Source organism: Salvelinus sp. IW2-2015, linkage group LG13, assembly GCF_002910315.2.
Source record: "Salvelinus sp. IW2-2015 linkage group LG13, ASM291031v2, whole genome shotgun sequence".
Classification (NCBI taxonomy): Eukaryota; Metazoa; Chordata; class Actinopteri; order Salmoniformes; family Salmonidae; genus Salvelinus; species Salvelinus sp. IW2-2015.
In genome coordinates this window covers 47,064,010-47,078,056 of record NC_036853.1, presented here as the reverse complement: position 1 = coordinate 47,078,056, position 14,047 = coordinate 47,064,010, and the positions used below count along the sequence as shown (strand labels likewise).

The window sequence follows — 14,047 nt, the reverse complement described above, 5'->3', positions numbered from 1 at the left end:
CGTTCCACAGGTGCATATTCATTAATTGTTTATGGTTCATTGAACAAGCATGGGAAACAGTGTTTAAACCCTTTACAATGATCTGTGAAGTTATMTGGATTTTACAAATTATCTTTGAAAGACAGGGTTCTGAAAAAGGGACGTTTCTTTTTTTGCTGAGTTTATAATGTCAGCTAAAGAATGGTTCTCAGATATCCCCTGTGTACATCTCAAGCTACACTGCTACCATTTCACCCGGTTGTGGACACTCCTATGTCTGGTAAAGTTACTCTGGAAAGAGAAGATCTTGTAACATAGTTTGCACTTATAGTGCGTCTCCTTAGTGTGAATGGTCTGGTGCTCCTTCAAATAGTTTGCCCTAGCAAAGCACTTACTACACGTGGGGCAGGCGTACTGCTTGATGCTCGGCCTCCCACGTTGATAAACTGCATTTATTTTCTCATTAAAAGTCTCTTGGGATTTTTTATTTATTTGATTGGAAGTAATGAAACAGGCATTTGTAAACATCATATAACCTACACAGTACAAACACAAAATGCAACATACTTTTTTGTTACAGCCTGAATTTAAAATAGTTAAATTCAGATTTTGTCACCGGCCTACACACAATAACCCATAATGTCAAAGTGGAATTATGTTTTTCGACATGTTTGGGGGAAGCAGACATTAAATACCCCTTTGAACATGAACTTAATAATTACACTTTGGCTGGTGTATCAATACACCCAGTCACTACAAAGATACAGACATCTTTCCTAACTCAGTTGCCGGAGAGGAAGGAAACCGCTCAGGGAGTTTATGGCTCTGATAGGATGAATCAACAACATTGTAGTTACTCCACAATACTAACCTAATTGACAGAGTGAAAAGAAGGAAGTCTGTACAGAATAAAAATATTTCAAAACATGCATCCTGTTTGCAATAAGGTACCAAAGTAAAACTGCAAAAAATGTGCCGATGAAATTAACTTTTTGCCCTGAATACAAAGCTTTATATTTGTGGCAATTCCAACAACATCACTGAGTACCACTCTTCATATTTTCAAGCATGGTGGTGGCTGCATCATGTTATGAGTATTCTTGTCATCAGCAAGGACTAAGGATACATTTTAGGATAAACAGAAACGGAATAGAGCTACGCACAGGCAAAATCCTAGAGGAAAACCTGGTTCAGTCTGCTTTCCATCAGACACTGGGAGACAACTTCACCTTTCAGCAGGACAATAACCTAAAACACAAGGCAAAAATTATAATGGAGTTGCTTACCAAGACAAAATTGAATGTTCCTGAGTGGCCTAGATACAGTTTTGACTTAAATGGCAAGACTTGAAAATGTCTGTCTAGCAATGATCAACAACCAACTTGACAGAGCTTAAAGAATTTGTAAAATATTGTARATTCCAGGTGTGTCATGCTCTTAGAGACATACTCAGAAAGACTCACAGCTGTAATCACTGCCAAAGGTGATCCTAACATGTATTGAGTCAGGGGTGTGAATACTTAAATACATTTGCTAGTTATATATTTAATTTTCAATACATTTCTAAAAACATGTTCACTTTGTCTTTATGGGGTATTGTGTGTAGACTGAGATTTAAAAAAAGATTTAATACATTTTGAATTCAGGCTCTATTCAACAAAATGTGGAATAAGTCAAGGGGTATGAATACTTTATGAAGGCACTGTATGTGCCTTATACCGTGTATATCAAATGTCTGGATGCAATATTCAACACCGAAATCTGTTACTCAGGGTTTGATCTAAACATCAGAAGCTATCGAGTAGAATTGTAATTTTCTATGTTATAGAGTGGAATGGTTTTTCTGCTGGTGTATGCTGAGATAGCTCCTCTCTGAGAATCTCTTCTCGCAGTGCGTGCAGGCGAACAAACCGCTTTTCTCCTGTGTGGACCTTCAGGTGCACATTCAGCTGGTACTGGCGGGAGAACCTCTTCTCACACTGGGGACAGCTGTAGGGTTTCTCCCCTGTGTGGACCCTCTGGTGCCTCCTCAGGTCACCAGCCTGTGCGAAGCGCATGTGACACTGGGTACAGCTGAAGGGTTTCACCCCTGTGTGGACCCTCTGGTGCTTCTTCACATAGTTCACCTCAGCAAAGCGCTTCCCACACGTGGGGCAGGCATACGGCTTGTCTGGGTCCGTCCTCATGCTCGGCCTCCCACATTGTGACCCAATGACACCAGAGGAAGTAGAAGCAGGAGCCACCACCGTCAGGTGGTTAGTCTTTGAGCTCCTTCCTTGACCTCTAGCCATTGTTTGGGTGTTGTTGGGATTGTGTGCTGTGTTATAGCATAAGTACCTCTTGTGGGGAACACCCATCCTGACCCGGTCTGTATTGGTAGGGTAACCATGAGGTAACCGAGGAAGGCTAGGCCCAGGCCTTCTATGAACCCATTCACCAGTCATGAGACAAGACCCTGACGGAGAAGACCGAATTGCTGATAGACTACCACCAGGGGGGGCTCCTGTCACTCTCTGTGAAGGCTGAACCCCAGGGTGACATGCTCTGTTCATCATGGATACTGTGCTGTTTGTATCATAGGAACAGGAGGGTCTATCTCTATCAGCCCCAGGCCCTGCTTCATCCCTGCTCTGAGACTGTGAAGAGAAGGGTCTTGGCTGCAGACTGGATCCCTGACTGGAGCCTCTGTCTCTCTGATGACCACCAGGACTGAAGTTGTTCAGTCCACCTGTCCACTGGTTGTGTTCTGCGTGATGGTCGAGTCTTTGTCCCTCGTGGTTCCGTCCTGAATCTGAATCAGGAAGGAATAGTGACGGCTCTTGATCCACTGTCCTGATCCGGGGCCAGGGTTTGTGACCAGCTGCTTCAGAAGTCCAGTCTCTCCTACCAGCAACACCGGCTATCAGCAGGTCCTCATGGACTGCAGACTGTAAACACAAATTGAACAGAAGATAATATAAAGGTTTATTTAAGGAATGCTTTGCTGTACACACAGAAACATGACATTATAAAATGTTAACCAGTCAAACCTATCTCTAACACTTTGATTAAAATACTTAACAATACAGACCCATTGGAGTTTATTATGAAAAACAAATGTCCATATCTGTTGACTCAAGAATGAAGTATAATGTTTTGGTTCCACTGAGATAAGGGAAACTCAGACCCTGCAATGATACCAAAATAACCAAATCAGTCAGCACAATTTTTATTTAATTTWAAAAAATGGTCATACAGTCACAACATGAAGTACAGTACTTTTATTGCACAAAACGATACATGTGACAAGTAGAATAACTTTTCTCACTATGGTAACACTTMACCTTTTCTGTAAATCTGGTACCCTCGCTTTGATAAAATGTAATTTTAGAATACTTTGGAAAAGGTTCAACATTACGTTACACGGATCTTATCTATTTTGTCAAGTGAATTAAGGCACTATCATTATCCCACTATAAAACACCAGTATCAACCTATAGGGACATAGCTGTCACTCTTCATCAGTGAAGCATTTTTACAGACACAATCACACCAACCATCACTATATCATCTATTCTGCCTTATCACACTCATTCCCTCCTCAGTTCACCTCATCCAGTTCCCTGCTACATCCCAAACCAACAAAGTGAACTACAAACACACTAACTAGTAATTTATGACTTGTTACAATACTCTATACATGGGCTGTGTGTATTTTCTGTTGGTGTATCCTGAGGTTGCTCCTCTCTGAGAACCTCTTCCCGCAATGCATACAGGCGAATGGCCTCTCTCCCGTGTGGACCTTCAGGTGCCTCTTCAGCTGGTGCTGGTGGGAGAACCTCCTCTCACACTGGGGGCAGCTGTAGGGTTTCTCCCCTGTGTGGACCATATGGTGCCTCTTTAGGTTGAACGAGTGTGAGAAACTGGCCCGGCACAGATGGCAGCTGAACGATTTCTCCCCCGTGTGCATCCTCTGGTGGATCTCCACCTCTACGGGGAAACTGAAGGACTTCTCACAGAACGAACACGGAAAGCACTTCTCTTTGGCGCTGTCACCTTTACTGATTCCATCTCTACTACTGTCATTTGCCAATGGGCTTGTGCAGCCATTTAGTGTTGAGGCACTGGCATTGTCTGAGGTCTGGTTTAACATTAAGGGAGTGTGAGGAGGATGAAGGCCAGGGAGTGTCTGTGTTGTCGCAGGGTCCATGTTCCAGTTGATAGATCCTATAGAAGGCAGGTTGAATGCAGCACCTGTTAGGGGGTTAACCTGAGGCGCCATCAGTCTCTCTGAATCACAACTATAGGAGCAGGACGGAGCATCGCTTGCCGAGTCTGTTCTTTCCCTCCACATATGGTCACCTCCCTGTCCCTGCAGAACAAATCTACGCCTCTTCCTGGTCTCAGACAGTTTTCTGTCAAGATCGGATGTTGTTTTGTGTTTGACTGTCTGTTTCTGTTTGTGGTTAACAGTATTGTACCGCAGCTCAGAGTTGAGGACGCTGTCCCATCCACTGACCTCCACTATGTCGCCTATGGTCCTGGCTTGCTCAGTGATGTCGTCCCCAGGGCCTTTGGCTGCACCTGTCTGGGTCTGGGAATCCAAGTTGGCCACCCAGTGTCCTCTGTTAGCCTCCAGCCAACCACCTGCAGGAAGAGGTTAGAAAATAGACTTTACAAACATGGCAGAGAAAACTCTACATGTGAAGTTTTTTTTGTTAATTACCAGGTCAAGTTTATACATTATAATGTGTGTTTTTGGATGGAAACATAGCTTGTATTGATTTAATTTMATGAATGATGAAAATTCAGACACAAATTCCCAGGTGCAACACTATTCCCATTGAAGATCTATTACTGTATGCAGGCTATATGTATTTCTTCCTTACCTTGCTRCCCCATCGTTAGTCCACTCAGCAGGTCAATGCTCTCTGGTCCGTCCTCTATTGTCTCCTCTTTGACTAGCAGCAGATCAGGCTTCCATTCCTCCATGTCAACTGACTTTAAGAGATAGAGAGAGAGGATGTTGGATCCAGAAATCTGATATGAGAACCATTGCTATGAAGCATCTTCTGATTGGGCAATGAGGGATTGCTATGAGTAATATGCAACTGTATTAGTTGATTTGATTACTTGACACTCTTTAATGGTTTGATAATTCAAAAGGTATGGTCCCACACTTAAGACAAAACGAAGCAAGACCTGGGCCCGTATCTACAAAGAGTCTCAGAGTAGGATTGCTGATTTAGGATCTTTCCAAATAATTATATTCATTATGATCTAAAAGGCAAAACTGATCCTAGATCAGCACTCCTACTCTGAGAGGCTTTGTGAATACGGGCACTAACCTAATATCATTCAGACAGTAGTTCCCAGTGGGCTCACCTCAGTGAGACTGTGTGTGGTCCTGTGCTGCTCAGCTGGTTCCTCTGCGGGTTCAGGAGGAGGTTTATTCCGGTTGTCCTCCATGACCATGTTCCCCTCAGGCTTCCACAGACCCTCCTCACACCCCTCCCCCTTCACCAGCAGCACCTCTGGACCCTCCTCCTCCTGGAAGAGACAGGTGATACAGATTACACCTACATACACTCCCTCAGGTACATACACACAGGTAATAAATACACTTTCAACWTGTAAGGGGCCATACTTGTGAACATTGATTATTTCCTGTAACAATTTCCGTATCAGCCTAATAAAAATCATAAAGAGCAACTGCCAATAAAAAGCAACTAATCCCATTGAAAATGGCCCATGTGGCATTTATAAGTCACAAACATGAACTATAGTGTCAAAATTGACTACAAAGTGAAAATAGGACAATCAGTCTTGTCCAAATCAGTCTTGTCAAAAACGGAGTTTGGAACCCACTGCTTCACAACGAGTGAATGAAGTTTGGTTTTGGATTACAATTATGTCAACAAATCATCCCCAATTTTACCAAGCTCCAACAAATCATCCCCAATTTTACCAAGCTCCACGTGCAAATCGCCCCACCGCTTCGCTTTTCAGAATGGGGCTATTTTTTTCATCGCCGTTTCTGACTGAAAAGCCCTATATGGATTAACCATGGCTCCACACAGTTATACGGTTTACATGCCCTGCGGAAGGACCCTAGTATGCGGAAAGGTGGTTGGAGTTCGCCAGTCCCCTCTGCACTACCAGTATAGTAACGCTAGCTTGGTGGGCAACGTTCGGTGGTGGTGAGTATAACCAGATATACTGTAATATGACCTCTGGCATAATTTCGCTAACACCGTTATTGGTTAGCTATCTTTTGATAAAGCGAAGTAGGCTAGTTAGCGTTTTAGCATAACTAGCTAGATAACTATCTCATTACAATTGAGTTAGGTGGTAGCTCATACTGCTGGTTATATAACGTTATCATTTGACAATTCGGATCTTCAAGTTAGTTTAACTCATAGGTGTATTCTGTACGTTATTTAAGGGCAAAACTAAATAATGAATGCAACTATGGTGGTAGTTAACTCATGCCTGAGTCTAATACGATGAACTAGGAGCAACAACCCGCAATGGCGTCCCTGGCCTGAATCCAATATGGAGCTACAGTCAGTCTACATCTATACAGCGTATCATTAGGGTTTCCACAGCCACAATCGATTATATCGTAAAAAGGGTCGTTCTTAATTTAAGGTTACTTTTAAAATCACATCTTAATAAGTTAAATTATAGAAATCGGCATGGTTTATGACTTTGTGGCAACTAATGACGACCTAGAATGAGCTTGACCCTAGTTACTGCCCTGATGACAGACGGCTTCATCGACAAAGGTAATGTGTGTTATATGAAAAGTTGTATAAAAAAACACACAGTTTGTTAAACTAGTAGGTGAATCACACAGTCAAGTAGTACAGTCATTTTGGTTGTGAAGWGCATTATCAAAAAGCGTTGTACTTTCTTTATAACAGAATGCAATTTACCACTTGGCTTTCTATTGTATAACGCTGTCACAGGCCATCCCAGTCAACACCACCTCATAAGATGAGGAAGTCCATTGTTTGAGGATCGCTTGCAGCAGTTGTTAGAGAGATGTTCAGTTTGCTGCCAAACATGCAACATAGAGAAGACCAGCAAGGGGACCCTCAACATCACGCAGACATGCCCTCGCTGTGAGCATTCCTATAAATTGAACAGGGAGGATGCTTGAATCAGGTTGGTGACAGTTGACCTGGTCAAAGGTCGAAACAGATAAGTTTTGTTCTAATTCACCTTCATAACCAAGCCTGGTGGAACCAGCCTGATCTCTGCGTTACCATTCTATTGCAGCGAGCAGTTTGGTTCCACCATAACCACCATTGATAATGTAATCAGTGCTTTGTGTGTGACCGACCAAACAAAAACAGGGTCCATTCCCATCAACGCCATACAACACTCCTTCCGTGGCCTCCAACTGCCCTTAAATGCTAGTAAAACYAAATGCATGCTCTTCAATCGATCGCTACCCGCCCGCCCGACTAGCATCACTACTCTGGACGGTTCTGACTTAGAATATGTGGACAAGTATAAATACCTAGGTGTCTGGCTKGACTGTAAACTCACATTAAGCATCTCCAATCCAAAGTTAAATCTAGAATCGGCTTCCTATTTCGCAAAAAAGCCTCCACTCATGCTGCCGAACATACCCTCGTAAAACTGACTATCCTACCGATCCTTGAATTCGGCGATGTCATTTACAAAGTAGCCTCCAACACTCTACTCAGCAAATGGGATGCAATCTATCACAGTGCCATCCGTTTTGTCACCAAAGCCCTATATACTACCCACCACTGCGACCTGTATGCTCTCGTTGGCTGGTCCTTGCTACATATTCGTCGCCTAACCCACTGGCTCCAGGTCATCTATAAGTCTTTGCTAGGTAAAGCTCCGCCTTATCTCAGCTCACTGGTCACCATAGCAACACCCACCCATAGCATGCGCTCCAGCAGGTACAGTTGAAGTCGGAAGTTTACATACACCATAGCCAAATACATTTAAACTCAGTTTCACAATTCCTGACATTTAATCCTAGTAAAAAGTCCCTGTCTTAGGTCAGTTAGGATCACCACTTTATTTTAAGAATGTGAAAGGTCAGAATAATAGTAGAGAGAATGATTAATTTCAGCTTTTATTTCTTTCATCACATTCCCAGTGGGTCAGAAGTTTACATACACTCAATTAGTATTTGGTAGCATTGCCTTTAAATTGTTTAATGTTTAACTTGGGTCAAACGTTTCGGGTAGCCTTCCACAAGCTTCCCACAATAAGTTGGGTGAATTTTGACCCATTCCTCAGGACAGAGCTGGTGTAACTGAGTCAGGTTTGTAGGCCTCCTTGCTCGCACACGCTTTTTCAGTTCTGCCCACAAATTTTCTATGGGATTGAGGTCAGGGCTTTGTGATGGCCACTCCAATACCTTGACTTTGTTGTCCTTAAGCCATTTTGCCACAACTTTGGAAGTATACTTGGGGTCATTGTCCATTTGGAAGACCCATTTGCAACCAAGCTTTAACTTCCTGACTGATGTCTTGAGATGTTGCGTCAATATATCCACATAATTTTCCTCCCTCATGATGCCATCTATTTTGTGAAGTGCACCAGTCCCTCCTGCAGCAAAGCACCCCCACATGATGCTGCCACCCCCGTGATTCACGGTTGGGATGGTGTTCTTCAGTTTGCAAGCCTCCCCCTTTTTCCTCCAAACATAACGATGGTCAAACAGTTCCATTTTTGTTTRATCAGACCAGAGGACATTACTCCAAAAAGTACAATCTTTGTCCCCATGTGCAGTTGCAAACCGTATTCTAGCTTTTTTTTATGGCGGTTTTGGAGCAGTGGCTTCTTCCTTGCTGAGCGGCCTTTCAGGTTATGTCGATATAGGACTCATTTTACTGTGGATATAGATACTTTTGTACCTGTTTCCTCCAGCATCTTCACAAGGTTCTTTGCTGTTGATTTTCACTTTTCGCACCAAAGTACGTTCATCTCTAGGAGACAGAACACGTCTCCTTCCTGAGTGGTATGACGACTGCGTGGTCCCATGGTGTTTATACTTGCGTTGTACAGATGAACGTGGTACCTTCAGGCATTTGGAAATTGCTCCCAAGGATGAACCAGACTTGTGGAGGTCTACAATTTTTTTCTGAGGTCTTGGCTGATTTCTTTAGATTTTCCCACGATGTCAAGCAAAGAGGCACTGAGTTTGAAGGTATGCCTTGAAATACATCCACAGGTACAAAATATGTCAATTAGCCTATCAGAAGCTTCTATAGCCATGACATAATTTTCTGGAATTTCCCAAGCTGTTTAAAGGCACAGTCAACTTAGTGTATGTAAACTTCTGACCCACTGGAATTGTTATAGTGAATAAGTGAAATAACCTGTCTGTTAYCAATTGTTGGAAAAATTACTTGTCATGCACAAAGTAGATGTCCTAACCGACTTGCCAAAACTATAGTTTGTTAACAAGACATTTGTGGAGTGGTTGAAAAACAAGTTTTAATGACTCCAACCTAAGTGTATGTAAACTTCCGACTTCAACTGTATATTTCACTGGTCATCCCCAAAGCCAACACCTCCTTTGGCCGCCTTTCCTTCCAGTTCTCTTAAGCCAATAACTGGAACAAATTGCAAAAATCACTGAAGTTGGAGACTTATATCCCCCTCACTAACTTTTAAGCGTCAGCTGTCAGAGCAGCTTACCGATCGCTGCAGCTGTACACAGCCCATCTGTAAATAGCCCATCCAACCAACTACCTACCTCATCCCCATATTTGTTTTTCTGCTCTTTTGCACACCAGTATTCCTACTTGCACATCCTCATCTGCACATATCACTCCAGTATAAATTGTAATTACCTCGCCACTATTGGCCTATTTATTGCCTTACCTCCTTACTTCATTTGCACACACTGTATACAGATTTTTATATTGTGTTATTGACTGTATGTTTGTTTATCCCATGTGTAACTCTGTTGTTGTCGCACTGCTTTGCTTTATCTTGGCCAGGTCACAGTTGTAAATGAGAACTTGTTCTCAACTGGCCTACCTGGTTAAATAAAGGTMAAATAAAAAATTCCAGGGTTTTTTAAACTATGAAATAACACATGGAATTGTGTAGTAACCCCCCCCGCCAAAACAAGTGTTAAAACCGATGTTATATTTGAGATTCTTCAAAGTAGCCACCCTTTGCCTTGACAACTTTGCACACTCTTTGCATTCTCTCAACCAGCTTCATGAGGTAGTCACCTGGAATGCCTTTCAATTAACAGGTGTGCCTTGTTCAAAGTTAATTTGTGGAATTTCAATCATTCTTAATGCATTTGAGAATATCAGTTGTGTTGTGACAAGGTAGGGGTGGTATACAGAAGATAGCGTTATTTGGTAAAAGACCTTAGAACGTTTCTTCATTTGCAGTCGCAAAAAACATCAAGCGCTATGTTGAAACTGGCTCTCATGTGGACTGCCATAGTTAAAGGAAGACCCATAGTTACCTCTGCAGCAGAGGATAAGTTCATTAGAATTAACTGCACCTCAAATAAATGCTTCATAGAGTTAAAGTAACAGACACATCAACTGTTCAGAGGAGACTGTGAATCAGGCCTTCATGGTCGAATTGCTGCAAAGAAACCACTACTAAAGGACACCAATAAGAAGAAGAGACTTGCTTGGGCCAAGAAACGTGAGCAATGGACATTAGACCGGTGGAAATCTGTCCTTTGGTCTGATGAGTCCAAATTTGCGATTTTTGGTTCCAACTGCCGTATCTTTGTGAGACGCAGAGTCGGTGAACGGATGAGCTCCGCATGTGTAGTTCCCACCGTGAAGCATGGAGGAGGAGATTTGATGGTGTGGGGGTGCTTTGCTGGTAAAACTGTCTGTGATTTATTTAGAATTCAAAGCACACTTAACCAGCATGGCTACCACAGCATTCTGCAGCGATACGCTATCCCATCTGGTTTGCGCTTAGTCCCACTATCATTTGTTTTTCAACAGGACAATGACCCAACACACCTCAAGGCAGTGTAAGGGCTATTTGACCAAGGAGGAGAGTGATGGAGTGCTGCATCAGATGACCTGGCATCCACAATCACCCGACCTCAACCCAATTGAGATGGTTTGGGATGAGTTGGATGGCAGAGTGAAGGAAAATCAGCCAACAAGTGCTCAGCATATGTGGMAACTCCTTCCAGACTTGGAAAAGCATTCCTCATGAAGCTGGTTGAGAGAATGGCAAGAGTGTGCAAAGCTATCATCAAGGCAAAGGGTGGCTACTTTGAAGAATCTAAAATATYTTTTGATTTGTTTTATACTTTCTTTGGTTACTACATGATTCCATATGTGTTATTGTATAGTTTAATGTCTTCACTAGTATTCTACAATATAGAAGATAGAAAAAAATAATAAAGAACCCTTGAATGAGTCGATGTTTCCAAACTTTTGACTGGTACTGTATACTAAAGAGTCTCGAGTCTTAAACACAAGATGGGACTTTTCATTCTATTGAACATAACGTTTTAAATACACCATTAAAAATGAAACAGGCATTTGTTATTATATAGCCTACTCAGTACAAACACTATGTAACAACAGACTTTTTAAGCTTATATGTGACATACTGTATCATGCAATATTCTAACCAGGAATATTAAACACTGAAATCTGTCAATCTCATTATTCCAAATGCATCTGTGGACCTTTTCTGCTGACAACAATAAACATTAATCTTTGTCTTTTTAATGCAGGGTTTGATCTAAATGTAATAAGCTACAAAGTAGAAAGGTTTCCATTTGATAGAGTGGAATGGTTTTTCTGCTGGTGTATCCTGAGGTAGGTCCTCTCTGAGAACCTCTTCCCGCAATGCATACAGGCAAACGGCCTTTCTGCAGTGTGGACCAGGTGCCTCTTCAGGCTGCCAGTCTGGGTGAAGCGCATGTGACACTGGGGGCAGCTGTAGGGTTTCTCCCCTGTGTGGACTCTCTGGGTGAAGCACATGTGACACTGGGGGCAGCTGTAGGGTTTCACCCCCGTGTGGAWCCTCTGGTGGATCTCCACCTTCTGGGAGCAGCTGAAGCCTTTGTTACAGAATATGCAGAGGAACCGTTTCTCTTTACTGTTGCCTGATCTGGCTCCCCCTCCAGGAGGCTGGGCTCTAGCCCTGTCATTTGAGTTCAATAACTGATCGAAAAGGACACAGCCGTTTGAATCGGAAGGCCCCATTGACGTGGACACTGGCTCACGATGCCTGAACGAGTGTAAAGGGGAGTGGGTTGCGACAATTAGATTTGTCTCTAAGCTTCCCCTGTAATCTAAGAAATCTCTGCCCTGTGAGAGTCTCCTAGGAGAAGGACAATCTGGATTCCATGTGGGAGGAACGTCACCCTCCACTTTCACAGTCACCTCATCTACAACCAGACCCTCCCCTTMRTTATCTAGGCACCCTTCAGAGTATACACTACTACTGTACTGGTTCCAGTCCCCTATGGACAGATCAGTCTGTCTCTCTAAACCCATGGGCATGTTGCCAGGGTCCATCTCTGTAGTGTAAGAACAAGACGGATCATCACCACCAGTGTCTAACACGTCACTATCACCATGGGAATTAACCATCCTCTGGCTATGTTGAAATAGCGGTATATACTCTGAGCCAGGAGCAGGAGGACAGCCCAGTCTCCCCGTCTCCAGTCTCTCTGGGTCTGACCTGTCGTCAGATCCTGTGTGTAAAAGCCTGTGTGTTACAGTTAAAGTCTTGGTGTCTGTCTCTGACTTGAGGATGGCGTTCCACTGACCTCCGTGATACTGCATTGGGTCCTGAGCTGCGCTGGGGCGTTGGTGGGGTCCTCCGTGACTACAAGGGGCGCTCCATCTGCCCCAGTCTGGATGTCTCTGCTGTGCCGTTGGTCCTCCTCTCCTTCAGACCTCTCCTGTTTGACCCCAGGACCTGCAGGCTCTGCATCTGCAGACTGACACAAGAAGAGAGGAGGTTATTACCGGTACATGAGTTGAGTTGTCGTAGGGTCTCACAAGCTCCCCTAAGGCAGATAAATGAGGATGTACATGTAAGCAAGTGAATAGCTGAGGGGAGCCTTTCTGAAATAAACTGGCCACATTTGATTTACAAAAGGAACTGTAATTCAATGTTAAATGTAACACTAACCTCTATCACGATAACGTGCTGGGTTGAGGTTCTACTCCCCTCATCAACAGTGATTGGTTGGTCATCTCTCCATGTATTGTGTTCTGCTGGTTTCACAGAGATCCTGTGGCCTCCAGTGAGATGTCCTTCACCTGAGAGAGTGATAGGGAGAAAAGAGGTGGTTAGGTTAGCTACTATCAATGCTCAACGCTATATTGTACATTATTGACACTGTCTAGAATTGGCCAGGAAGTAAGGTAACACTTCTCATAACTTCTTGATATACACTGCTCAAAAAATAAAGGGAACACTAAAATAACACATCCTAGATCTGAATGAATGAACTATTCTTATTAAATATTTTTTTCTTTACATAGTTGAATGTGCTGACAACAAAATCACACAAATTTATGCAGACCAACAAAAAGTATCAATGGAAATCAAATTTATCAACCCATGGAGGTCTGGATTTGGAGTCACACTCAAAATTAAAGTGGAAAACCACACTACAGGCTGATCCAACGTTGATGTAATGTCCTTAAAACAAGTCAAAATGAGGCTCAGTAGTGTGTGTGGCCTCCACGTGCCTGTATGACCTCCCTACAACGCCTGGGCATGCTCCTGATGAGGTGGCGGATGGTCTCCTGAGGGATCTCCTCCAGACCTGGACTAAAGCATCCGCCAACTCCTGGACAGTCTGTGGTGCAACGTGGCTTTGGTGGATGGAGCGAGACATGATGTCCCAGATGTGCTCAATTGAATTCAGGTCTGGGGAACGGGCGGGCCAGTCACTAGCATCAGTGCCTTCCTCTTGCAGGAACTGCTGACACACTCCAGCCACATGAGGTCTAGCATTGTCTTGCATTAGGAGGAACCCAGGGCCAACCGCACCAGCATATGGTCTGAGGATCTCATCTCGGTACCATAATGGCAGTCAGGCTACCTCTGGCGAGCCATGGAG

The 14,047-nt window shown here is 43.4% G+C and overlaps 1 protein-coding gene across 3 annotated transcripts in view; it reads right to left on the bottom strand.

The window, feature by feature from the left end:
- Positions 1 to 442: 442 nt before the first annotated feature.
- LOC139028580 (uncharacterized) overlaps positions 443 to 14,047 on the bottom strand; it is a 105,908-nt gene continuing 92,303 nt past the window's right edge. For 2 of the 3 annotated variants that reach the window (XM_070446370.1, XM_070446371.1), the window contains exons 2-7: positions 13,108 to 13,238; positions 12,740 to 12,913; positions 5,344 to 5,508; positions 4,848 to 4,959; positions 4,478 to 4,605; positions 443 to 2,906 (exon numbers count right to left, since the gene is read on the bottom strand). In XM_070446370.1, coding sequence (XP_070302471.1) covers positions 1,797 to 2,906; positions 4,478 to 4,605; positions 4,848 to 4,959; positions 5,344 to 5,508; positions 12,740 to 12,913; positions 13,108 to 13,238 — 1,820 coding nt within the window. In that variant the 3' untranslated portion in view covers positions 443 to 1,796. The remainder of the gene's footprint in view (positions 2,907 to 4,477; positions 4,606 to 4,847; positions 4,960 to 5,343; positions 5,509 to 12,739; positions 12,914 to 13,107; positions 13,239 to 14,047) is intronic. The other variant, XM_070446372.1, reaches the window with a different exon arrangement.